General features: G+C 39.3%; 2 protein-coding genes and 1 pseudogene across 2 annotated transcripts; all 3 read right to left on the minus strand.

Moving 5' to 3' along the window:
- Positions 1-7,249: 7,249 nt before the first annotated feature.
- Positions 7,250-22,725, minus strand: LOC145494163 (uncharacterized). Its single transcript, XM_081473625.1, has 5 exons — positions 22,617-22,725; positions 21,450-21,730; positions 15,622-15,999; positions 8,877-8,991; positions 7,250-8,130 (listed from the first exon to the last, which is right to left on the minus strand). Exons 1-5 carry the CDS (start codon positions 22,723-22,725, stop codon positions 7,967-7,969), a joined length of 1,047 nt encoding a protein of 348 aa, XP_081329751.1. The 3' UTR covers positions 7,250-7,966.
- On the minus strand, positions 11,220-11,875 carry LOC145495386 (uncharacterized). The gene has a single exon (XM_081475005.1). It carries the CDS (start codon positions 11,873-11,875, stop codon positions 11,237-11,239), a length of 639 nt encoding a protein of 212 aa, XP_081331131.1. The 3' UTR covers positions 11,220-11,236.
- Positions 11,945-13,153, minus strand: LOC145495394 (protein CFDP2-like; annotated as a pseudogene).
- Positions 22,726-24,890: the final 2,165 nt, after the last annotated feature.

Consider the following 24,890-nt stretch of genomic DNA (forward strand, 5'->3'; position numbering starts at 1 on the left):
GAATTTTCAGGAATTTTCAGGAATTGTCCGTGTTCCTCGTTTTAATTCGTTCCGAATTGTCAATTTATTTCAAATATAGAAATTCGCTTTAAATTGGCATCTTACTAATTATACGAGACGACTTGTAAACACTGTCAATATTGCTTTCCGTAACGTCTTTTTCAATATGGATGTCTGCTGCTCGTTCAAAAGCATAGTTGGAGGAAACTGAGGCTATGACAGACGATCCAGAGAACAAGAAATGGTAAACATACTTCTATTAGCTTATGCAAAGCGGACTGATAGCCATTCAAACAGTTTCGTTTTTTCCGGGCCAAAATATGAAGTCGAACTAATCCTTAGCTGAGGAGCCAAATTCTCTCCTCCTGTTAACATACCTTCTATGGGATGCTTCCCAATTATGCCAGGCCGACCGGTCAGAAACCAGGGCACAACAGTGTGGCTCACTACAGCTTAGGGCCGTCTTACTAGGAGCTTAAGAAAACCACGACGGCAACGGCAACGGCAACGACAACGTCGCTAAACAAAAGGTTTAAGGTGATTCCTTACATTTTCATTGCGCATCCATACTGCGCATAATTTATGACGTCACTAGCGCGCGCTCGCGCACGCGCACATTGAAAACATGGCGGATTTGCTTAGATATTGAGTTCTGTCAGTTGAAAAATGGCTATAGCACACTAACGAGCTCGGGCACCCCAATTTTTTTTTTCAGTCGTTTTAATCAACTAATCATTAGCTTTACGTCAGAAAAGACTGATCTGATTCCTATTGTTGAAAACTGCTAAATAAGGAAAATAGCAACTGCACTGTAGTCTTTTCTATTTGCAGTTTGATAGCCGTGGCCAGCAATTTGGTTCCAATATTTTAACAAGGATTCAGCTGTCTGTCATAATCAAACTTAAAAAGTTTATTTGTGTCCGACCTAAGTATTGACTGTAGTTTGAGGCGTGTTTTCGTGAGTCTAGGTTCACGAAGATTTTACAATAAATTGGAATGCGTTCTTGCAGTCAGCACTAAATAATGCTAAAATGGGACGTTTTCAACGCCTCACTGCTCCTTAACGAGCATGGACACTCCCTTTTTATTTTATAATTAAAGTTCTCATATGATAAATATTCAGTGGACAAAGTTTGAACAAAAATCTATCGACAGTTTTATTTCAGGGGAATTACCTTAATGAGCGGAGCAATGGCTGTGCGTGTGCGTTATAATTCTTGGTACATTTCTCTGCCGTTCTCTCCAAGAAAACAACGTGAAATGACCAAATTCTGCGTTGTCTGGAGAACGTGAACCACGACGGCCAATTTTTTAAATTTTTATTTCGAATTTACCGATGTGTCTTAAATTCAGTTTCGTGATAGCTTTGACAGCGATAGAAAAAGTAAATGACTTTAGGGTACCGCGAGATTCGGAGGTAAAATATAAAATCATTTTTTTAACCGACGTTGTCCTCGGCGTCGCCGTCGTGGTTTCTTAAGCTCCCTATTATATCTATCGCACTCCGACATAATCTCAAGTGCAAATTTGCCGGCCAAGTGATCGGTATCGGGAAAAACTGTGCCCAAGGTTTTGAGTTTTTCTGCGGTAAATTGGTTTTAGTTTCAAATCACGGTTTGCCACTTTGTCATTCAATCGGCTTACGTGCCGTCTACTAACAAGTTCTCGAAAACAAATTTTCACAACAAGCGAGTAATTCACATATTAGGCAAAAAAGATATATTATGAAAAAACAGATTTGTTTCGAACTACTTTATGTTAGTTGCATTTAGTTCAACAGTTAAGCTCTCGCAATTTTTTTTTTCCGTTGTTAAATTTAGCGCATGCAAAGTTTGAAGTTGTACTACAAAAACAATTTCTGTCAGTCGTGGCGAATCACTTGAAATCAAACTTTTCTACCGTAAATTGAAAGACAAAAAGCGGGGAAATTTTTTTAAGTGTATTCCACAGAAATTCTCTTAAATACAGCAACGATCAGAGAAGTAAACTCTACTGAATTCACTCATTTTTTACTTAAAATTGTACGGCGAGAATAACACTGGATTACCCGCCCTTATAGCGCCAAACTAAAAACAACCAAACAAATCCGCACAACTTTAAGACATTCAATTGAATTTAGTTACAGTGACTTTCCTTGCCATTTAAAAGTTAGTAGAGATAAACTTGCGTTGATTTATCGTCGATAGAAGAGTAAAAAAGGCAAAAGATTGATGATTATCGCTAATTCGTTCACGCAAAAAACCACGATTCCGCCCGCCGTGAGCAGCCGGATCGGAAAATTCAGTCCACTGCCGGAACCAATCAAATGGCAGGATTTGTTAGATTTCGTCCGCTCACCAACTGAGAAACGGAAGTAAAACTACTAATCATAAAAACTATGTTGCACCTTCACAATTACGACCGTTCTTTACAAATCCATCTTTGCACTCGCAGTTGTACGATCCAACCTCATTCTTGCACACAGAGTTAGCAACAGCAACACAAGGGTTGACCTTCGCAGCGCACTCGTTGATATCTAAAAACAAAGGGATGTGAGTGTTAGTATCTCAATAAAAGGTCGAGTGTGCCATTACGAGCAGGAAAAGGACTTGTAGTGTAAAAATAAAATACTTAACACGTGACAATGGCAATGAAAGGAGAAAAACTGGATGGTATCTACGATCTATGATTCACGGGAGGAGAAACATTTTCCCCCTGTGTGTGTGTTATTTTTTTTTTAAATACCGATGGGTTTTAGAATTTAGATAATATTTTGCGTAACTGGGGAAGGAAAAATGTAAAACGTCTTGTCGAGCCTGTGAACAGGTTCGAGAAGCGGAAGGAAGAAAGACAAAAAAAAGACGTTTCTTTTTCGATACTGACGAGGAAAAATGCTGGAGCAGTCTCAATCGAGCGTGAACCAAACACAAAACGAGTTTCAATATTATTTCAATTTGAGAAACCATTGCTCTGCCTCGAGTTTAACAAATCCAATAAGCAAAATGTTTATGAGATTAATTTTTTCAAAAATTCAACATTTTTCAGTCTCAAAATAATTGTTTTTACATAGATTGGTGTCAGGAAAGAAACATCACCTTTTAGAATAAACACATAACTTTGCTTTTCAACTCGAATCTTCCAGTTCGTTTCAGGGAACAACAGCGAGCAAAGTATAGCTCACTACAGCTTACGGCCGTCTTATTATATCTATCGCAGCTAGAGAGTGTCTACGACACAATCTCAAATACAAATTTGCTGCTCAGGAGATCCGTATTGGGAAAAACTGTGCTTGAGGTGTTAAAATTGGTTTTAGTTTGAAATCACGGTTTGTTCACGCAACTTTGTCATCCAATCGGCTTACGTGACGTCTACTAACGAGTTTGCGTAACAAATCTTCGCAACGAGCGAGTAATTCAGATAGTAAACGAAAAAGAGGTATTACTAAAAGAACAGATTTATTTCGAACTACTTTATGTTAGCTACATTTGGTTCACCAGTTAAGTTCTCCTTTTTTTTTTTTTTTTTCCGGTGTGAAATTTCGTGCAAAGTTTGAAGTTGTACTACAAAAACAATTTCTGTTAGTCGTTCCGAATCACTTGAAATCAAACTTTTCTACCGTAAATTGAATAGCAGAAAGCGAGAAAATTCATTAAGTGTATCCCACAGAAATTCTTTTAAATACAGCAACGATGAGAGAGGTAAACTCAACTGAAATTGACTCATTTTTTACTTAAAATTGTATGGCAAGAGAAACAGTGGAGTATGCGCCCCTATGGCGCCGAACTACAAAGGACCAACCAAACTCGCACAACTTCAAAACACTCAACTGAATTTAATTACAGTGACTTTCCTTGTCATTTAAAAGTGAATAGAGATAAACTTGCGTTGATTAATCGTCAATGGAAGTGTAAAAAAGGCAAAAGATTGACGATTAGGGCTAATTTGTTTACGAAAATAGATCAACACGACGATTCCGCCCGCCGTGAGCAGCTGGGTGGGAAAATTCCGCCTGCTGCGGAATCAATCAGATTGCAGGACTTGTCGAATTCCGTCTGCTCAACAACTGAGAAAAGAAAGAAAAACTGCTAATCATAAAAACTATGCTGCACCTTTACAATTAGGACCTTTCCTTACAAATCCACTTTTGCACTGGCAGTTGTACGATCCAACCTTATTCCTGCACACAGAGTTAGCAACAGCAACACAAGGGTTGACCTGTGCAGCGCACTCGTTGATGTCTAAAAACAAAGGGATGTAAGTATTAGTATCTCAATAAAAGGTCGAGTGTGCCAATACGAGCAGAAAAAGGACTTGTGGTGGAACTAAACTACTTAACACGTGAAAATGGCAGTAAAAGCAGAAAAACTGGATGGTATCTACGATCTATGATTTACGGGAGGACAAACATTTTCCCCCTGTTTTTTTGTTTTGTTGTTGTTGTTGTTTTTTATTGCCGATAATATTTTGCTTAACTGGGCGAGAGAAAATGTAAAAAGTCTTGTCGAGCCTGAGAACAGGTACGAGAAGCAGGAGGGAGGAAGAAAAAAAAGACATTTCTTTTTCGAAACTGACATGGAAAATATACTGGAGTAGTGTCAGTCGAGCGTGAACCAAACAGAAAATAGGTCTGAAAATTATTTCAGTTTGAGAAACCATTACTTTGCCTCGAGTTTAACGAATCCAATGAGCAAAATGTTTATGAGGTTAATTTTTTCAAAAATTCCAACTTTTTCCGTCTCAAAATAATTGTTTTTACATAGATTGGTGTCAGGAAAGAGACATCACAACATCACTTTTTAAAATAAACACATAACCTTGTTTTTCGACTCGAATCTTCCAGTTCGTTTCAGAGCACAACAGCGAAGAAAGTATAGCTCACTACAGCTTACGGCCGTTTTATTATACCTATCGCAGCTAGAGAGTGTTTACGACAAAATTTCAAATGCAAATTTCCCGCTCAGGAGTTCCGTATTGGGAACTTAAAACTGTGCCCGAGGTCTTGATTTTTCCTGCGGTAATTAAATTGATTTTAATTTCAAATCACGGTTTGCTTACCCAACTTTGTCATTCAATCGGCTTACCCGCTGTCTACTAACGAGTTTGCGTAACAAATCTTCGAAACGAGCAAGTAATTCAGATAGTAGACAAAAAAGTGGTATTACTAAAAGAACAGATTTATTTCGAACTACTTTATGTTAGTTGCATTTAGTTCAACAGTTAAACTCTCGCATTTTTTTTCCGGTGTTAAATTTAGTGCATGCAAAGTTTGAAGTTGTACTACAAAAACAATTTCTGTCAGTCGTTGCGAATCACTTGAAATCAGACTTTTCTACCGTAAACTGAATTTCAGAAAGCGAGAAAATTCGTTAAGTGTATTCCACAGAAATTCTCTTAAATACCGCAACGATCAGAGAAGTTAACTCAACTGGAATTGACTCATTTTTTACTTAAAATTGTACGGCGAGAGAAACACTGGAGTAAGCGCCCTTATAGCGCCGCCAAACTACAAAGAACTAACCAAACTCGCACACCTTCAAAACACTCCATTGAATTTACTCATAATGACTCTACTTATCATTTAAAAGTGAATAGAGATATACTTGCGTTGATGAATCGTCGATGGAAGTGTAAAAAACGCAAAGGATTGACGATTAGGACTAATTTGTTTACGAAAATAGATCAACACGACGATTCCGCCCGCTGTGACCAACCGGATTGGGAAATTCCGCCCTCTGCCGGAACCAATCAGATTGCAGGAGTTTGTTGAATTCCCCCCGCTCACCAAGTGAGAAAAAGAAGAAAAACTACTGATCATAAAACCTGTGTTGCACCTTTACAATTGGGACCTTTCCTTACAAATCCATCTTTGCACTGGCAGTTGTACGATCCAACCTTATTCTTACACACAGAGTTAGCAACAGCAACACAAGGGTTGACCTGCGCAGCGCACTCGTCGATGTCTAAAAACAAAGGGATGTAAGTATTAGTATCTCAATAGAAGGTCGAGTGTGCCAATACGAGCAGAAAAAGGACTTGTGGTGGAACTAAACTACTTAACACATAAAAATGGCAATAAAAAGCAGAAAAACTGGATGGTATCTACGGTCTATGATTTACGGGACGACAAACATGTCCCTCTGTTTTTTAGTTGTTGTGGTTCGTTTGTCTTTTTTTTTTAAATTGCCCATAATATTTTGCTGAACTGGTCGAAGGAAAATGTAAAACGTCTTGTCAAGCCTGTGAACAGGTACGAGAAGCAAGAGGAAGAAAGCAGAAAAAAAGACCTTTCTTCGATACTTACGTGCTGTCTACTAACGAGTTCGCGCAACAAATCTTCGTAACGAGCGAGTAATTCAGATACTAGACATGAAAGAGGTATTACTAAAAGAACAGATTTATTTCGAACAACTTTATGTTAGTTGCATTTAGTTCACCAGTTACGTTGTCCAATTTTTTTTTTCCGGTGTGAAATTTCGTGCAAAGTTTGGAGTTGTACTACAAAAACAATTTCTGTCAGTCGTTGCGAATCACTTGAAATCAGACTTTTCTACCGTAAACTGACTTTCAGAAAGCGAGAAAATTCGTTAAGATTATTCCACAGAAATTCTCTTAAACACAGCAACGATCAGAGAAGTTAACTCAACTGGAATTGACTCATTTTTTACTTAAAATTGTACGGCGAGAGAAACACTGGAGTAGGCGCCCTTATAGCGCCGCCAAACTACACAGAACTAGCCAAACTTGCACAACTTCAAAACAATCAATTGAATTTACTTACAATGACTTTACTTATCAGTTAAAAGTGAACAGAGATAAACTTGCGTTGATGAATCGTCGATGGAAGTGTAAAAAAGGCAAAAGATTGACGATTAGGGCTAATTTGTTTACGAAAATAGATCAACACGGCGATTCCGCCCGCAGCTGGGTGGGAAAATTCCCTCCTCTGCCGGAACCAATGGGATTGCGGAATTTTATTGGATTCCTTCCGCTCACCAACTGAGAAAAGGAAGAAAAACTACTATTCATAAAAACTATGTTGCACCTTCACAATTACGTCCGTTCCTTACAAATCCATCTTTGCACTGGCAATTGTACGATCCATCCGTATTCTTGCACTCAGAGTTGGCAACAGCATCACATGGGTCGACCTGTGCAGCGCACTCGTCGATGTCTAAAAACAAAGGGATGTAAGTGTTAGTATCTCAATAGAGGGTCTAGTGTCCCATTACGAGCATAAAAAGGAATTGTGGTGGAAAAACTTGTGGTTGAAATAAGCTACTTATAAAGTGAAAATAACAAAAAGGAAATCAAACAAACTTCAATAGAACCTTGTAACAAACGAAACCACTAGAAATGGCACCTGAATACACTACAAATTCTAAAACGTTTGCAAGGAATATAGAAACGCCTTTAACAGATACGTTTTGTTAGAGTAATCGTGTGGCTAGCTAACAGGAAATTGTCAATGTAATTAACCATGCAATTCTGCTCTATGTCGATCGATTGTCGACATTTCAACCCTATTACTTACACAACATTTAACCTGGTGTTATCTAGTTTCACGTTGCGTTGCAGCGCTGTACGCAGTAGCAGTGGAATTCGTTTACTTGTCAGAGTAAATTCTGTCTTAACTTTCAAAAAACTTCTCACTTCATTTCTTCTCCCCCACGGAAGGTGTAAATTAGGTCCTGGAGCCACGTTAATCCGGTCAATAGCCTCTCTGTCCTCCTTCTCCTCCCCCCCAACCCCCCTCCCCTCTCTCCCATACTGGAGGTGAAGTTATGTTATGAAGTTATGACCCTGGAACTACACCCCCAAGTGTGTTTAGCATGAGTAAATCTGGGTCATGTGTCCGCTCACAGGCAAACTTTCACAAGGAAATACATGCTGGAAAGAAGAACAGATTAATGTTTCCCAGCAACTGGTTTCTACGAGACCATAATAGTCAAAAACGAATTGCTCGCGTTGCTTGCCCTTTTCCAGTAAATTATTTCCACGAAATATTAAGGCTGGTGATGTTTTCGGTTACGGTTATACCTGTTTCACACTGTGTTCCATTAAAGCCTGATGCGCAGCTGCAGTTGAATCCGTTCACTCGGTCTGTGCAGGTCCCGTTGTTCTTACAGGGATGCCTTGCACAGTCATCGATATCTGTTTAAGACAAGACAGACAGGACAGCCATTCTTATTCACTACATTATGGATCAAACGGATCACAACGCGCCAGAAAGTAGGTATATATTATATATATATATATATATATATATATATATATATATATATATATACAGAAATAGGAAACATCTTTATCAGATGTCCATCAATATCATAATTCAGTCAGAAGATTGCAAGGGATCTGCTCCTTGAAATACTGTTCCATGGAGAGACGATTTCTTGATTTCTCGGCGTAAAATGCACGGGGAAGAAAGAGAGAGAGAGCAGACCAGACCCCAATCTTTACACGAGCTCTTGAACAATGCGATCGTGTTGCCTCAAGGCATACATAAATGTTATTGGTCTTGGCCTTGTCATTTATAGAGGGATTTTCCACTTTCGTATACTTTTAAGACTAGGGTATAAGTTTAAACTTCAAATTTAAAAATAAAATTTGAAATATATTTTTTAAAAATACAATAAAACTGAGTTACCGAGAAACGTTTAACACAATATTTCGATGTCGCTATGACATAAAATTAAAAAAAAATATCTGTCTTAGTATATACAACGTACGCAGTGTGAGGTAGTGAAACAAACCAATGTTTTTTATAGCAGTGAGGTAAGGTAAGAAAAAGTAACTTTATTTAGATTCCGCTGGGCGACTTCTTCTTTATGAAGAGCATATTATAACATGTCATATCAAGTAACTCTATCATCTTTTAAGTTTTATCGTCGTCTTACCTGTTTGGCAAATACGTCCTGTGTATCCTTTTGCACAAAGGCACACAAAGCTGTTTTTCTCATAAATTGAAACGCAAGTTCCACCGTTCTGGCACGGTCCACTCATACATGGAGACTAAGAAATAACCTGAAATTTAGTAACTGAAGGTAGGCTAAGCTAAACTAAGCTAAGACAAACCCCGTAGAGACCATCAGGTGATGAATGACCATTCTACTTCTTGTATATATCGCTAATCAACACAGAAGCTCAATGGCAGAGAGAAAAAGTTGAAAGCTTTCTCGCTGGGAATTCACTTCGATCGATGATGAAAAACATGATAGCGGCCTCCCAACCTCAGTCGGACCAGAAATTGGTTAACCATAACGCAAGAAAGCATCTCTTCCAGAATCTTTGTGATTGTATAATATTTCACCTACTGAAATTGTGCTGATAACTGGACACAAAAATATAAATTAATTCGCTAAATAACTATTCGGCTCTTTTTCAACAGCACATCTCGGCCGATTTATCCGGATACAAGGGACAGAAACCTTCTGGTTGTGTAATGATTCCGTCTTCACCGAAAATAAGAATGGATGAAATTACGGCAACATCGACAGTTCAGCCCAACACAAGTACAGGACCTTAATCTATTTTTACTAGTGCCAAGAAGGACAAGTGAATGTTTTCACAACTGCTCGGTTCTGAAAAGCTAAGAGTTTGAACAAAAAGAGTTTAAAAGACAGCGAACTATTTTCAGTGACAGTGACGAAAGCTATTTTCTGCGGGCTGTATGATACAGAGCAGCGTAAATGCAATATTAGCCGACGTGCTGACATTTTGGAGAAATAACATGAGGTAAATCGTGTTCAAAAAGAAAATTACATGGTGGCCTGAAGAATATAGATTTTATTTTCTCGGGTTAAAAACAATATTTTACAAGTCGAAAATATATATATTTTTTTATCACTCGCACTGCCATCACTCACACTCACTCATCCTCATGGCGCCTATGAGGACTCTTGAAGCCGGCCAGAAGATCACGCCATCCACCCCGGTCTGAGGCCGATGCAACAGCAGCTCCCCATGTATGCCATCCGAGCTTGTTCTTTTCCATCTCCACGGTTCTTTTCCGCGTCTTTCTCGGTCGACCTCGTCTCCTCTTACCTTCAGGTGCCCACGCAATACAGTCCTCAAAATGTTGTCAGGACTTTTCCTCAATACATGTCTTAACCATCGGCATCTTCTCACCCGTATAAGGCCTGACCTCGGCGTACTACCTATGGCTTCGTACAGCTCTTCGTTGCTCAGATAGTTGGGCCAGAATCTCCTCAACACCCTCCTCAAGCATGTGCAGTGAAACACATCCAGTTTGATGAGATCAGTTGCTGTCACCCTTCACATTTCGGCTCCATACAACAGCACGGACAGCATGTTCGAGCTCAGGATGCGCAACTTGGTCTTCTGGCTGAATCTGCCTGACCTCCAGATGTTCTGGAGTCTGGTGAATGCAGTTCTCGCTAGTGCTAGTTGTCTCTAGATGTCTGCTTCTGCGCCGCCAAGTTTGTCAAGTACTGAACCTAAGTACACGGAGGATTTTACATCTTCCATCTCCTCTCCTTCTATCCTGATGTAGTCCGTACATCTGTGGTTCATCCTAAGCGTCTTTGTTTTGCGCGGGTTGATCTTAAGCCCAACAATGCTGCCAGTGGCTGCTAGCCTATCGGTCTTCTCCTGGAGATCAGCAAATCTGCTTGAGATCAGAGCAACATCGTCAGCATAGTCCAGGTCTTCTAGAACTGATATGAATTTCCATCTCAAGCCGCGTCTCTTATCATTTGTGTGCCGCATGACCCAGTCCATGATCAACACCAAGTTGAAGCCAGACAACACACACCCTCGCCGCACGCCACTCTTCACTTCGAACCAGCTAGAATACCTTCCGCCTTCTGTGACGCAGCTTGAGCTCGGATGATGTAGTTCCTTAATAGTCCTGATAAAGATGTCAGGGATGCCATACTGCCCCATAATGTCCCAAAGTCTCTCTCGGATAATGCAATCGAAAGCCTTCGAAAAGTCAACGAAGTTAATGTACACTGGTGGTTGCCATTCCTGGCACTGCTCAAGGATATTCCGAAGAGCAAAGATTTGCTCAGAGGTTCCCCTTCAAGATCGAAATCCTGCCTGCTCCTGCCTAATCATCTCGTCCACGCCACTCTTCACTCTGTCAATAAGGACCCTGCATAGGATTTTGCTTGGTACGGAGAGTAGGGATATACCGCGATAGTTATCACACTGAGTGAGGTCACCCTTCCTCGGCACTTTCACTATGAGCGACTTCTTCCAGTCCTGTGGTACACATTGGTCTTTCCAGATTGTGTTAAAGTAAGTGGAGTTGTTTCACAGCATCCTTCTCGGAGCACTTGAGCAACTCGGCACTGATGCCATCTATCCCTGAACTCTTGCCATTCTTCAGACGGTGGATCGCTTTCCTAACTTCAGCAATTGAGATGTCACCAGTGTCGATGCTTGTGATAACCTCAGGTGCTTGATCTATTACTGGTAGGGGTATGTCAGGTCGTTGTACATTCAAAACTTCCTTAAAGTGCTCCCTCCACCTTTGAAAGACTTCGTCTTCATTTACAAGATGCCTGCCCTCTTTATCTTTGATGGTAGTCATTTTCCTTCCTTGTCCAGCTATCTTTCTAGAGATCTGGTACAGGTCACCACTGCAGTTGTTTCTGGCTGCTGTCTCAGCGTCTTCTTCTAAGTCGTTCAACCATCTCCGCTTGTCTGCCCGAGCGCTGGCTTTCACTTCCTTGTCCTTCACAGCATATGCAGCAGCGGTTCTTTCCTTCATGCGGGCAGACCGTGTACATCCCATCTTCTCCTTTAACCCTCGTCTCTTTTCAATCTTCCTGTAGGTCTTCCCCCTGATCCAGTCTTTCTTCACTCTCTTCTTCTCTCCCAGCACCTTCTTGGCACTCTCGTTGTAGACCTCCTTGAATCGTCCCCACATCTCTTCGATATCAGCTGCGTCATTCGTCCCCAACACCTGGCATCGCTTGCTCACTTGCAGCCGAAATACCTATTTGACACAGGAATCTCGAAGCTTCTTGATGTCAAAGATGATCCTCTCCTTCCTCTTCCTCTTTGTGGTGCATAGTTTCAGGATAACCTTTTCTATCACCATGTGATGGTCCGAGTTGGCATCAGCCCCTCTCATTGCTCGGGTGTCCATCAGCGAACCTCTGTGTCTACCATTGATAGTGATATGGTCGATTTGATTCCCATCTCTTGCATTCGGGGAGGTCCACGTAATCTTATGAATGTCTCTATGCTTGGATAGAGAGCCTCCAATCACCAAGTCGTTGTTGCCATAGAACGTCGCTAGCCTCTCTCCGTTCTCGTTCATTCCTCCAAGTCCATGTCGTCCCATCACCTTCTCCCATCCTTCATTGCCCTCTCCGATTTTGGCATTCAGGTCCCCATCACAATTAGTACATCATGGCTGGGTGTTGTTTCAACCTCCCGCTGCAGTTGTTCATAAAATTCTCCCCTAGATTCGTCATCTGCGTCACTGGTGGGCGCGTACACTTGGATAACAATGAGTTTTGCATAGCGTGAGCTGCAGCGTGCGCTCATGATTCTCTCGTTGACAGGGTTCCAGTTCGTCAATCGTCTTTTCGGTTTGCGTAATCAAGTATCTTTATGGGATGCAGTGATTAGCCGCACGCCCAACCCCCAAACTGGAGGGCCAGTGACTACCATTACGCCTGGCCTCTACCCTTTGACCTGCCCGCCAAGGTTAGACATGCTGGAGGAAGACCCCCCGTCGGTATAGCTCTCAGGGTCATTGAGGCACGCAAGCTCCTCCACCACGACAAGGAAGATATGGCCGCCCTGCCATATCCTCTATATATTTATTTTTACCACATTTAACCCGCAATTTTTTGTACAATTTTGGCCGCAAATTTCAAGTGACGAGATCTAATTCCTGTGTCGAGTTTTTTTTTTTCTCTTTTGCTCCATGAATAATAAATAGGACATGGAGTTAGACTGCGTGTTAGGTTTTGTTTTGCGAGCTTCCAGGTTTTACCTACTCAGTCGAGTCTCTAGGTTGTGTTTGTGTTAATTGTCGTTTGAGCAAAACTAGGCTCGCCCGCTCTTCTGTCATATTTATATTTTACTGCTTTCATTAGGCTGCGCTCTTTTGTAAAATATTGTTTTTACTACTCAAAAAAACATCTTTTTATTTATATCCTGAGCCGCCCTGTCACATCCTCTGTATATTCATTTTTCACCCCGTTTAATTAACAGGCAATTTCGTTTGAAAGAAAATACGGGTGCACAGTTTTGGCCGGAAATTTTGAAGTGACGAGATCCTTTTTACTTCGTTTATGTATGAGACAGTGAGTTAACCTGCTTGTTAGGTTTAGTTGTGCGAGCTTCAAGTTCGAACCCACCTAGTTCAATTCCGATCATAGTTTTTGGTTGTGTTTACTCGTACTGAACGAAATTAGTCCGCTTAAGTCAAGTATTCCGTTATATTTAATTTTCACCCGTTTCTGTAACAGGCGGCGCTAATTTGCAAAACACGTCCTCGATATATTCATTTTTCACCGCCGTCCTGTTATATCTTCTACATGTTGTCTTTTTACCTGAGGCTCGTTTAACAGGAAATAAACAGGATAAAGCATTTATTGGATAAGAAGACATTGCTTCTACTTATGGATTCTTTTATCTTCAGTAAGCTGTTCTACTGTTCTACTGTCTGGTCGAACACAAGCAAGTCTAACATCGAGAAATTACAGTTGGTGCAAAATTTTGCTGCACGTATTGTATTGGGACTCCGAAAGTACGACCATATCTCACAAGGCATCAAATCCTTGAATTTGCCGCAGGTCAGCGATAGACTCCACATAAATGACGCTGTGATGACTTTCAAATGTATTCATAATCTTGTTCCAGACTACTTGATTGATAAATTCATTTTCCGATCTCAAATCGCTACAAGAAACACCAGACAGAGTAATGACTTAAACATTCCACGTTGCCGACTGGCTACCGGACAAAGATCATTTGCATATCGCGGAGCAAAAATCTGGAATGAGCTGAGTAATGATTTGAAAAGTTTACCTTCTGTGAAAGCTTTTAAGGGACACTTGATCAAACATATTTTAAATGTTAATAATGTAAATTCTTAATATTCAATTCTAAACTTTGTAAATTTTTAAATCTTTAATACTGTAATTAATTTTAGACTCCTTTCCCATTTTGTTTATTCATTTTAATTGACGTATTTTTATCATTTTTATTCCTTTTGTAACTGAAAAGCCCCTTTGGGGAGTTGCAAATAAAGTATGTATGTATGTATGTTTTTTAGGGGAAAGTGAGTGCTTAATTTTTGTCGGAGAGATCTTCCTGTGTGGATGTGTTTTGCTTCATGAAAAATAAATGAGACCTGCTTGTTATGTTTTGTTGTGCGAGCTTCAAGGTCGAACCTTCTCAGTTCGTCTTTAGTTTCAGCTTTGTGCTTGTGTTCGCTCGTAATTGTCGGTTGAGCGAAGTTAGGCCTCTCAAGTCATCTATACCGTTATATTTATCTTTTATTTCTTTTTACAGGCTGCGCTCGTTCGTAAAATCTTGTTTTTATTACTCAAAAATAAACTTGTATCTCTGCGCGCCGCCCTGTTATTTCTTCTATGTATTTTTTTACAGAAAATTTTTGTAGAAAATATTGACCGTGTAATTTTTTACGCAAAGTTTGAAGCGACGAGATCTTTCTGTGCCGAGTTTTCTTGTTTGATGAAAAAATAAATGAGAGAGGAAGATAAGCGGCTTTGAGGTTTTTGTTGAACGAGCTCCAAGGTCTAACCCAGTTCGATTTTAGTCTTGAAATTGTGATTGAGTGTGTTCACTTCTAATTGTCGGTTGAACGAAATTAGGGTTCTCAAAGTCAACTATACCGTTTTCCCCGCCTTTAACTGCCAATTTTTGCAGGACAAAATGTGCACGAGCACGTAATTTTCTGGAGATTTTGAAGCAAACTTCCACGCCAAACCTTGAATTTCCAAATCAAAGGGTGGTGAATGGCCCTTCAAAAACCATGTGTCTCGCAAAATGTTCGTCGAATTTTACTGTACTTCCAGTTCAGTTTTTTCAATACACTTTGAAGTCCGGTTTAATTTCGCACTTTAGAAAGTAGCAAATGTCTCGGGCGCGCTATTTTCGCCTTCTCCCAAAGTCCCGCAGTTGCCATTCGCCACCGCTTTATGGGAGCTTCAAGTTCTAACCTACTCAATCTGAGTCTTAAAGTTTGTGCTTGTGTTTACTTGTAATTGTCGGTTGAAAGCAATTTTAACAGGCAATTTTTGTATGAAAAAATGAGTCGCAGTTTGTGCCGGAAAATTTGACCAGACGAGATCTTCCGCTTTGTGGATGTTTTTTGCGGCATAAAATATAAACATGAATGAGGCAATGAGTTAAACAGCTTATTAGGTTCTGTTGCGCGAGTTTCAAGGTCGAGCTTACTTAGTTCAAGAGCTGAGCTTACTCTTGAGTTTACTTGTAACTGTCAACTGAACAAAATTAGGCCTCTTAATTCACATGTCTGATTCAGTTTACATTGGTGACATCTATATTGAAATTGTACATTGTTGAAGAAAACGTTTGATCCGTTTTCTCTCTAGCTCTTGAAGAAAGTAGTTTGCTAAAACGAACTTATCAAAATGCATTTCAAAGAGTTTGTCATTAAGTACTTACCCCAATACTGAAGTGATGGAAAAGTTGGCTGCTGATGAACTTGCCCGAGTTGTTGTACTTGTCAGATGGAAGTAGTTCACATAAGATTCTTCCGTTGATGTCGTAACGTGCAGCCACGTTGAAGGAGAAACATGACGGTATGTTAACACATGCAAAGCCACATTCTTTTTCATTGAGGACGTAATCAGTACCAAGACTTGTGATGTTTAAGTACGAGAACTTGTGGGCCTTGAAGTTGGCAAAGGCGACGCCATTGTGAACTCCCCGGCTGATACTTTGAGCGCGTGCATCAATGACGTTAGGTGAACCTGTGTTGATTTCATCCGCAAAGACATGATTACCGAGTCTCTCAAAGGTTTTCACTAAGTTCTGAATCGTCTAAAGAATAAGCATTTTTGTGAAAGAAAGTATACAAATGGAACGTTACCTTTTGAAGTTGGTATAGCGCTGAACGATATCGTCAAAGCCAAAAACATGGTAGAACATTGAAAAAGATCCATCGGAAACATGGATCAGGGTCGCCAAGTTCCGCAGCTTACTACTTATAAATTACGACGAATAATGCGCCGCTCGAAGTTGTTTACAAGGAATATGAATATTTTTCCGGAACGTCTGTTTATGCGAGATTGAGAAGAATCACTTTCAATGTAGATTTTTCAAGACTTTAGGGCGCGATATTCTAATTATCCGTAAAGGACAGCAGGAGATCGCGGGGAGATCACTAAAGAATTAACTAATCGGCCGAGATCATTGCGTAATAAAAAGCCAATTTAAAAGCCAAACAGGCTCCCTCGGGGCGATCAATATGACCCCAACTGTTGTGTATGCTTCCCGCTGAAGATTAAACGGACTATTTTTACAGTTTCACACATCTGTTTAAAGCCCACCTTGTTAGTATTTTGGTGTCTCGGGATCATTTTTCAAGTCGCAAAGTGCAGACCTACGTTCGTTGGGAAGGAACGTCTGATGAGACAAAAAAATGTCTGCGAAGGAGGCTACTTTGAATAAGAAGCAGTAATTGATGCTTATGTTAGGAAAACAAAATCATCAGCTGCCATTAAAATTGTAATGATAAGGGAAGAGAATAACATCGTTGGTATTATTATTTTCCCTATGATAGCACAATCTAAATCATTTTCCTTTGCTCTATACTAGGCATACTACATACTTTCTGAACGAAATTAATGTATTATTTCGATGCTAATGGCTTTTGTTAGGTCGCTATCGACCAAGTTGCCATGAGGAATGAATAAATATTTTCCAAAAAATAAAAAAAGTTGTTATTTTCTGTAACCTTACTGATGGTCATGGAGGAGAAACGAAGTAAAATCTGTTTTTCAGTGGACATTTTTCGTCAGAGAAATGTTCCCTAGTTGGGATATCTGTTTTGAGCGAATATAAACGTGCGTGTTCCGTTTCGTGGCAATAAATAATGTATTTTGTTTATACATGTAATTTGAACACAAAACCACCTGGTTAGTTGGCTTCATTAGTTGTTTTGTTAGCCTCTAGTGAATGTTGCTGCTCGAATCGCATTATCTTCAGTGCATTAAAAGAAATTATTTATTAATTACATGTTTTACAAATAAGTTTTATCCACATCTTCCTCGAATCGAAGTACACGAAACTTTCTGATTCTTGGTATCCAATCAAATGTAGTACAGGTCAATTCGAACCACGAGTCAAGATCGAGTCAAGTTAAATTTTTCTCCCTGTTATTCTTTTTGTTGTTTGGTCTCTTGGTTTTAATTGTTGTGTGAAAATGATGCACCAGAGGTGCAAGACCAGCAAGATTGACTTCTTGTGTTTTGTCCGCCGTTTGCGAGAGTTATTTCCCCACGTTGGTTCGCATCTGCTTTTCAAAGAAGTAAACATTACTTGGCATCCATTAATTTTCCTCACCGATTCTGATTCAGGCAGGGGTTGCATTTCAACGAAACACCGTCAAAATTGACGTGAAATATAAAAAATAAGCATCTCGTGGCACTCCAGCGTTGTCTTGTAGTATCTACAGGGCCCCTAACACGAAATAAAGATTCCAACCCATTCTCTTGCGGCTATATTGGTGGAGAATATTGGTTTTCTGTAAAACACTACTTTTTATTTATTTATTTATTTATTTATTTATTTATTCATTTATTTATTTTCATCAGAATAATCATATCCAACGTATTCTTCCCTCGTGTCCGGGTTATATGGAAAAGACTACTCCGCAAAGTTAGAAGATGGCGAGGCGCAGAGAGGAATACCGTTGGTCTTAAGCTTATATGGTTTCAAAATGCAATAATCACGATAGCTTCTGTAGTAGCCTCCTACACAGACGCTCGTCACGCTCCTCACGCTCCTCACGCTCTTCACGCTCCTCACGCTCCTCACGCTCCTCACGCTCCTCACGCTCCTCATGCTCCTCACGCAAGTTTTGTGTCAAACCTCACTGACTGTTGCTAGGACTAGCAATGTCGAAAGCCGTCATATGTAAATAATATGTAAAAAATTATTTGCACATAATGCATTAGCATATATTAAACAATTAGATTGTGGGCTCCAGATTTCTATCGCGTGACAGTTGACGAGGGCGCAGCCCGAGTCAACTATAGCGTGATAGAAATCGAGAGCGAATAATCTAATTGTTTTAGTATAAATCTACTAGTCGTTCAAAACTTAATTTAAATCCTCTTCACAGATACTTCGAAAACGCCAAGAAGCGGCCGTCATTTTGTTAACAAGGGCACACTGCTACGCTACTCACTATCTATCACAGAATAGATAGTGAGTAGCGTAGCCAATCAGAGAACGGCATTCGTGATAGAACGCTAGTAGATTTATAGTAATAACAGATATACGGCACTCATGTCTGTATGGAACAACTCTCTAAACTATCGAGTTTACAGTGTGTACTTTTAATTTAATCAATCGAATCATGTGTTTATCCGCCCTCAAGTAGCATGCAGCTCACAAAGTTTTCCATGCACATCTCTATAGGTAGACTGGAAAAATTTAAATGAAGAGAAGTTATTCTTCACCGTATTTCTTATATGTTTAACAGGGACGTCAAGTCAATCCGTTTAAACCGAACCATGATTAAGCGGCATGTTTTGATTTCCCAACAGAAACACCTTACCCGATCCTTTTCGAGTTAACATCATACGTTCCATCCAGACTGCTGGCACATTTAAACAACAAAACAGTATTTACACCGACAGGTCGTAACTATATCACGCATTCAGGAAGAATGCCTTTACTAACGCAGAGGTTTTTTTTGTCTAAAATCCTAAGTTAATTCAGATTAATTTGCTTAGAATTCGCCTTGCTATGCTTACTGCTAGGATTAAAAGCCTAGCGCTTCATTCTCAAACCGGCCCCTAGTTAAGACTCGCTCGCACGTACAGTCATGTTTTCTCGAGTTTCATGCCGTCGGCATGTACTTGCCGCGAGTGCAATATTGGCTCAGTGGATTGTCTGTTTCCTTTTTGATTGCATGGTCAGGGTGACTACCTTGGTTCTGGTTTTACGACAGTTAGTTAAAAGCTTCTCTATGTGTTAAATATTAATAATATTTTGTTGGATAAGTCATTACTGAACGTTGTATTTTACGTAATTTCATTTAGCACTCCGCTAAGATGATATGATAAGATGATAAAATCAGGGCTTCATATACGGAGGTCACGGGTTCGAATCCCGTTGAAGCCCTAATTGTTTTTTTTTTTTCAGGCTTCTTCTTTCCAGTTGCTTAAATTGGAAAATTTACTGCGATGATCATACTTCACTTTCATCTACTACCGCAGTTCAAATATGAATTATTTCATATATACTTCACATCATTTCACTCACGGGAAGATATGAACTCAATTAATTGACCTCGCTCCCAATGTGTGGCTTCATAGCTCAGTTGGTAGAGCATCGCACCGGTATCGCGGAAGTCACGGGTTCGAATCCCGTTGAAGCCCTGATTTTTTTTTCAGGCTTCTTCTTTCCAGTTGCTTAAATTGGAAAATTTACTGCGATGATCATACTTCACTTTCATCTACTACCGCAGTTCAAATATGAATTATTTCATATATACTTCACATCATTTCACTCACGGGAAGATATGAACTCAATTAATTGACCTCGCTCCCAATGTGTGGCTTCATAGCTCAGTTGGTAGAGCATCGCACCGGTATCGCGGAGGTCACGGGTTCGAATCCCGTTGAAGCCCTGATTTTTTTTCAGGCTTCTTCTTTCCAGTTGCTTAAATTGGAAAATTTACTGCGATGATCATACTTCACTTTCATCTACTACCGCAGTTCAAATATGAATTATTTCATATATACTTCACATCATTTCACTCACGGGAAGATATGAACTCAATTAATTGACCTCGCTCCCAATGTGTGGCTTCATAGCTCAGTTGGTAGAGCATCGCACCGGTATCGCGGAGGTCACGGGTTCGAATCCCGTTGAAGCCCTGATTTTTTTTTCAGGCTTCTTCTTCCAGTTGCTTAAATTGGAAAATTTACTGCGATGATCATACTTCACTTTCAGTGAACGTTGTATTGTACGTAATGTAATTTAATAATATTGTACCTAGAGAGTTCCACCACCTTCATTCCATATCAGCTGACATTTTCAGCCGTGCAAGGAATTGATTCTCTCTTCTCTACCCACCCTATACAGGCGCCTGCGGGATCGCCTTCACAGGTACTACGGCTAAAACTGTGGCCCCCAAAACTTTGCCACGCCTTTCGTAAATATTTCATAGCTTCGCGTGTTCCCTTTCGTAAATCCGACCAAACCTTACTGGCTTGTGTCTTCGAAATAGCGGCTAGTGTGGCTTAAATACAGGTGCTTAGTCCGTTTTTGTAAAACACTCTGAAGAAGTCTACTACTGGTTTAGTATTTAATTTTAAATTTAAAAAATCAAGACAAATTTAAAAAGAAACGAAAAGTTGTAAATTAACAAAAACAAATTATTAAGCTTCTCTTTCTAAACCGGTTTGTTAAGCCACCTTTGTCTGCTTATACCATAGAGACTAGGCTATGCTACTCAGCTAAATTTACGAGAAGTTATTATTTTATACAAAATTGCCGATTACATTTGCTGTTTCCCTTCTATCGTGTCTAGGATGTCAGCAAATTTCTAATTTTGTTATTGTTGTTTAACTGAAGAGGATAATAGCCAACAAAATTAACTAAAGAACTTTCGGCATTTCTGATTGGCAATTAAACTGGATACATTTTAATAAAACCAAATCTAACGAAAACAAACAAATAAACAAACATAGAAAACAAAACTTTAGCTACACTGGGGAAAAATGAGTTATCCCTATTGCATACGTCTTATCGACAATTTCAATCAAAATTGGTGAAAACAGTGTTTAATAACTTTTAATCAAATCAGCCAAAACCGATAGGAATAGCTGTTCTCAACAGAAAACAAAGCTATGGTTGTTTCGTGCAATCAAGAAACATTGCAACTTCCGCTTTCTAATCAGATTTCTTTGAAAAGTCTCTCGCCATGAGAAACGGAACTGTTCAAAGTTTTTTTCCGCCACTTTTTCACAAATAAAAGTGAAAACTAAATATTGATAAAATATTATTAAACTGAAATTAAACTAAGTAACACTAATTTTGGACTACCTTAGTTGTGCTTTGAACAACTAGGCCCTTGTTAAGTTGAACTGTAAGTAATCATGTCTGGAGGTATCCACTATTATTCAGCTGAAGCTAGCTGAAACACCATGAAATCTCACGTGCTATTGTCGGATTAGTCAGTACCCACAATAACGGACATTACAAAAGGGTGGGGAATTCAACTTGTAGATATAGTAGGAGCCACAATTTTTTACTTTAATGAACACGGATTTGTAGCAACAGTCGTCTTCCCTATTAATGCAGACTTTTCTTGCGACTGTACCCTGAGCCACTGTAGGATGACCTTCCTTCAACCAGGCCGGAAAGTTTGTATCACATCTGCTCCGCCGTGGACATTTTCTCACCATTTTTGTTCCTGCGGCTCCTTTGAAGCGATACCAGCCATTGAGGTTGTAGTCACATCTTTTGTTTCTTGCTACGTAGTTATATTTTCTTGTTTTATCGTTTAAAGTTTTGTAATTCTTGCATATGTCAGCTAAAAATTAAACAAAGAGATGCGTAAATAATTATTCCGTCGAGGAAAAGGTTGTTGTTATTCATCGTGGTAGATGCAATATCAAAGTATATTATCGTTTGTCTCACGATGTAGTCACTTGAGATGTAGATGGCGACGTTTCGACTGCTTACTGCTAGTCTTCTTCAGACGATAAGGTCGACTGATTGCACGGTATCATTTATATCACAAAGGTCGACTGTGATTGGTGTATTTGTTCCATTGTTCCGGCGAGTAGCTGTTCCCTCAGTGGTCCGCTGTTGTACCGTTCTCCTGTTGTTGTGTTTTTTTATCGTGGGCATCCATGCTTCAGGAATTTCAATTCCACCATCCCTGTTGATGTTATTAGGGTGAAATCTTTGTTGGGGTTATATCACATGTTCTTTGCTTGGCGGTTATATCACTGGTACACACGTAGGGTCAAGGAAGCTATTCACATAAGACTTCACCCTAATAGCATCAACCGGGATAGTGGAACTGAAATTCCTGAAGCATGGATGCCCACGATAAAAGAACACATCAACAGGAGAACGGTACAACAGCGGACCACTGAGGGAACAGGTACTCGCCGGAACAATGGAACAATGGGAGGATCGAAATGCACCAATCACAGCTGACCTTTGTGATATAAATGATACCGTGCAATCAGTCGACCTTATCGCCTGAAGAAGACTAGCAGTAAGCAGTCGAAACGTCGCCATCTACATCTCAAGTGACTACATCGTGAGACAAACGATAATACACTTTATTAATTATTCCGTCTTTGGAAGCCTCTTTCGTGGTGTGTGTTGTAGTTTGAATTTGGTTACTTTATGCATTTTTTTCCATCTTATATTGGTTTATCACTTATGGATATGTATCGGCAAACATTTGTAAATGATTTGGACTTCGTCTCCATCTTTCTTAAAGGAGCAAGGTTGTAAAAGGATCTCGCCACCCAAAAATAGCTTCTGCAATAGGTACTTTATTTTTACCATCTTTTTTGTCTATTTAACCGAGATCTCCATGTTTACAGAGGTTATCCCTGGGTGAATAGATTTGTCCTTCAGGGGATGATATTTATTGGTTCTAAGTACAATAAACCGCTAGATGGTTATCATGCGGGATATTTTAACCAACATCGTGGTGGTTCGAACTTCATATGGGTTATTTATCATGTATTTTCCTGTTAACAGTCCTCGCATAACGAGAAACTGATAAATGTACTAACTGTAGCTAACTAACGAGACTAAACCAAGCACAAAATGGGTCTTAAAATTATTTCAAGATAAGAAACCATTGCCTGAAATTTGACAAACCCAATAAGCAAAACGTTTATGGGATTAATTTATTTGAAAAATTCATCTTTCTTCCGTCTTAAAATAATTGTTTTTACACAGATTGGAGTCAGGAAAGAAACATCACAACACCTCTTCTTAAAATAAACACACAAGTTTGCTTTCCAACGCGGATGTTCCAGTTCGTTTCAGGGGACAACAGCGAGCAAATTATAGCACACTACAGCTTACGGCCGTCTACTCAAGACCTCAGGTACAGTTTTTCCCAATATGGACCGCCCTAGCCTGGCAAATAACATGGTTATTTTTCTCCTGCGGTAGATTGGTTTTAATTACAAAAATGTTTGTTTACGCAATTTCGTCATTCAATCGGCTTATATGCCGTCTATTAACGATTCCACTTAAAAAAAATCTTCGCAACAAGCAAGTAATTCAGATATGACTAGACAAAGAAAGATATATTATGAAAAGAAAAGATTTAATTTGCACTACTTTATGTTATTTAGTTGCATTTAGTTCACCAGTTAAGAGCGAATGTGTGCAAAAATCGAGCATTTTCAAAATATGGCGGCAACAGCCAAAAAATCCGCATTTGGCTCATATTCTCAGGTTAGGTTAGGTTGTGAAACAAATCACAACAGACTTCAATTCGTTTGGCTGAATATCGATTTATTTACGAGAAAATTGATAATAACGGAATTTCGAATAACCGAATTTCGTCAAAATGTCGTTTTTGTAGCTCAAAATTTAAGACGAATCTCGAAGCTTCGCGTCGCAAAATGGAACAACCTAGACCAATAAACACTATCAAAGCTTGAAAGCCAACATCAAAACATATGTTGAGAGCAATTTGAGCAATTCTCGTCGATTTATTTACAAAATCTAATCAAATTTATCCGGCCTACTTTTGACGAGACTAAAAATAAGTCAAAAGAAAGGCGTTATTTAACTATGTGCTACACAAAATAAATGTGTGAAAATCTGGCTTTTGGAAGGCGATTGGTATTTCTTTTCGATCTCCAAAGGATTTTTTTGGGGGAAATGATTTAACGCGACATTATCAAATTTGAAAGTTGGATAAAATGCACCGATTCGACGGGGGAAAGGGGGGATGTACACATTCACACGCAAACTCAATTGTTTCGCATTTGAAGTCAAATCTACAATTTATTTAACATATGATCCTCTTACCCTCATGTTGCTGCATTAAAGGAGAGGGCTGCAGTCCTGAAATATTTGCAACGTTCACATAAAAGCAATATAACTTGTCAGAATACCGAGTGCAGCGCACTAAGGTGCGGGATTGCGGTTTATCAAAATATATTGATACAATATTATTAGTCTGATAATAGATATTATGATATTTTATTGATATTTTGGTGATAATAAAATGATAATATCGAGAAAACATTTTCATCACTATGTGCATGTCAAATATCGAAATATCATTATTATATGAGATTATCATTATAGTTGCCTAATAATTTTCTCTCGCAAATTCTGTAATTGTCACTATCATAGTAATTTACCTGAAAAAGTGGTAACTTGAGATATCAAAGTATCACTTTCATATCATGGGAATAGCATGGAAAAGTATAGTTCAGAATAGTAAGCTATCATATCATGTATCACTCTCATCCTCAAATCTCCGTCCAGTGATTTTATCGTGTGACAAAGAAGAACAGACGCTAACAGTGATTATTTCATATATCATGATAATATCAAATCAGTTAATTTCACTGCTGTTTGCTTGCGATTAGCTTTTGTTTGTTGTAAAGGGACAGCATTGTACTGCATCATGCGTTATCACTTTACCACCAGGAAAAGAGGCCATTCTTAATAATATATTCTAATAATATCATGAT

This window comes from Orbicella franksi, chromosome 8 (assembly GCF_964199315.1).
Source record: "Orbicella franksi chromosome 8, jaOrbFran1.1, whole genome shotgun sequence".
NCBI lineage: Eukaryota > Metazoa > Cnidaria > Anthozoa > Scleractinia > Merulinidae > Orbicella > Orbicella franksi.

Coding starts and splice junctions, on each gene's coding strand:
- LOC145495386 (XM_081475005.1), bottom strand. CDS start 11,875: ATGTGGGGACGATTCAAGGAGGTCTACAACGAGAGTGCCAAGAAGGTG.
- LOC145494163 (XM_081473625.1), bottom strand. CDS start 22,725: ATGGTAAAAATAAAGTACCTATTGCAGAAGCTATTTTTGGGTGGCGAG. Junction 8,992..15,621: donor TCCATCACTTCAGTATTGGG/GTAAGTACTTAA, acceptor GTTATTTCTTAG/TCTCCATGTATGAGTGGACC. Junction 8,131..8,876: donor AGGACGTATTTGCCAAACAG/GTAAGACGACGA, acceptor TGTCTTAAACAG/ATATCGATGACTGTGCAAGG.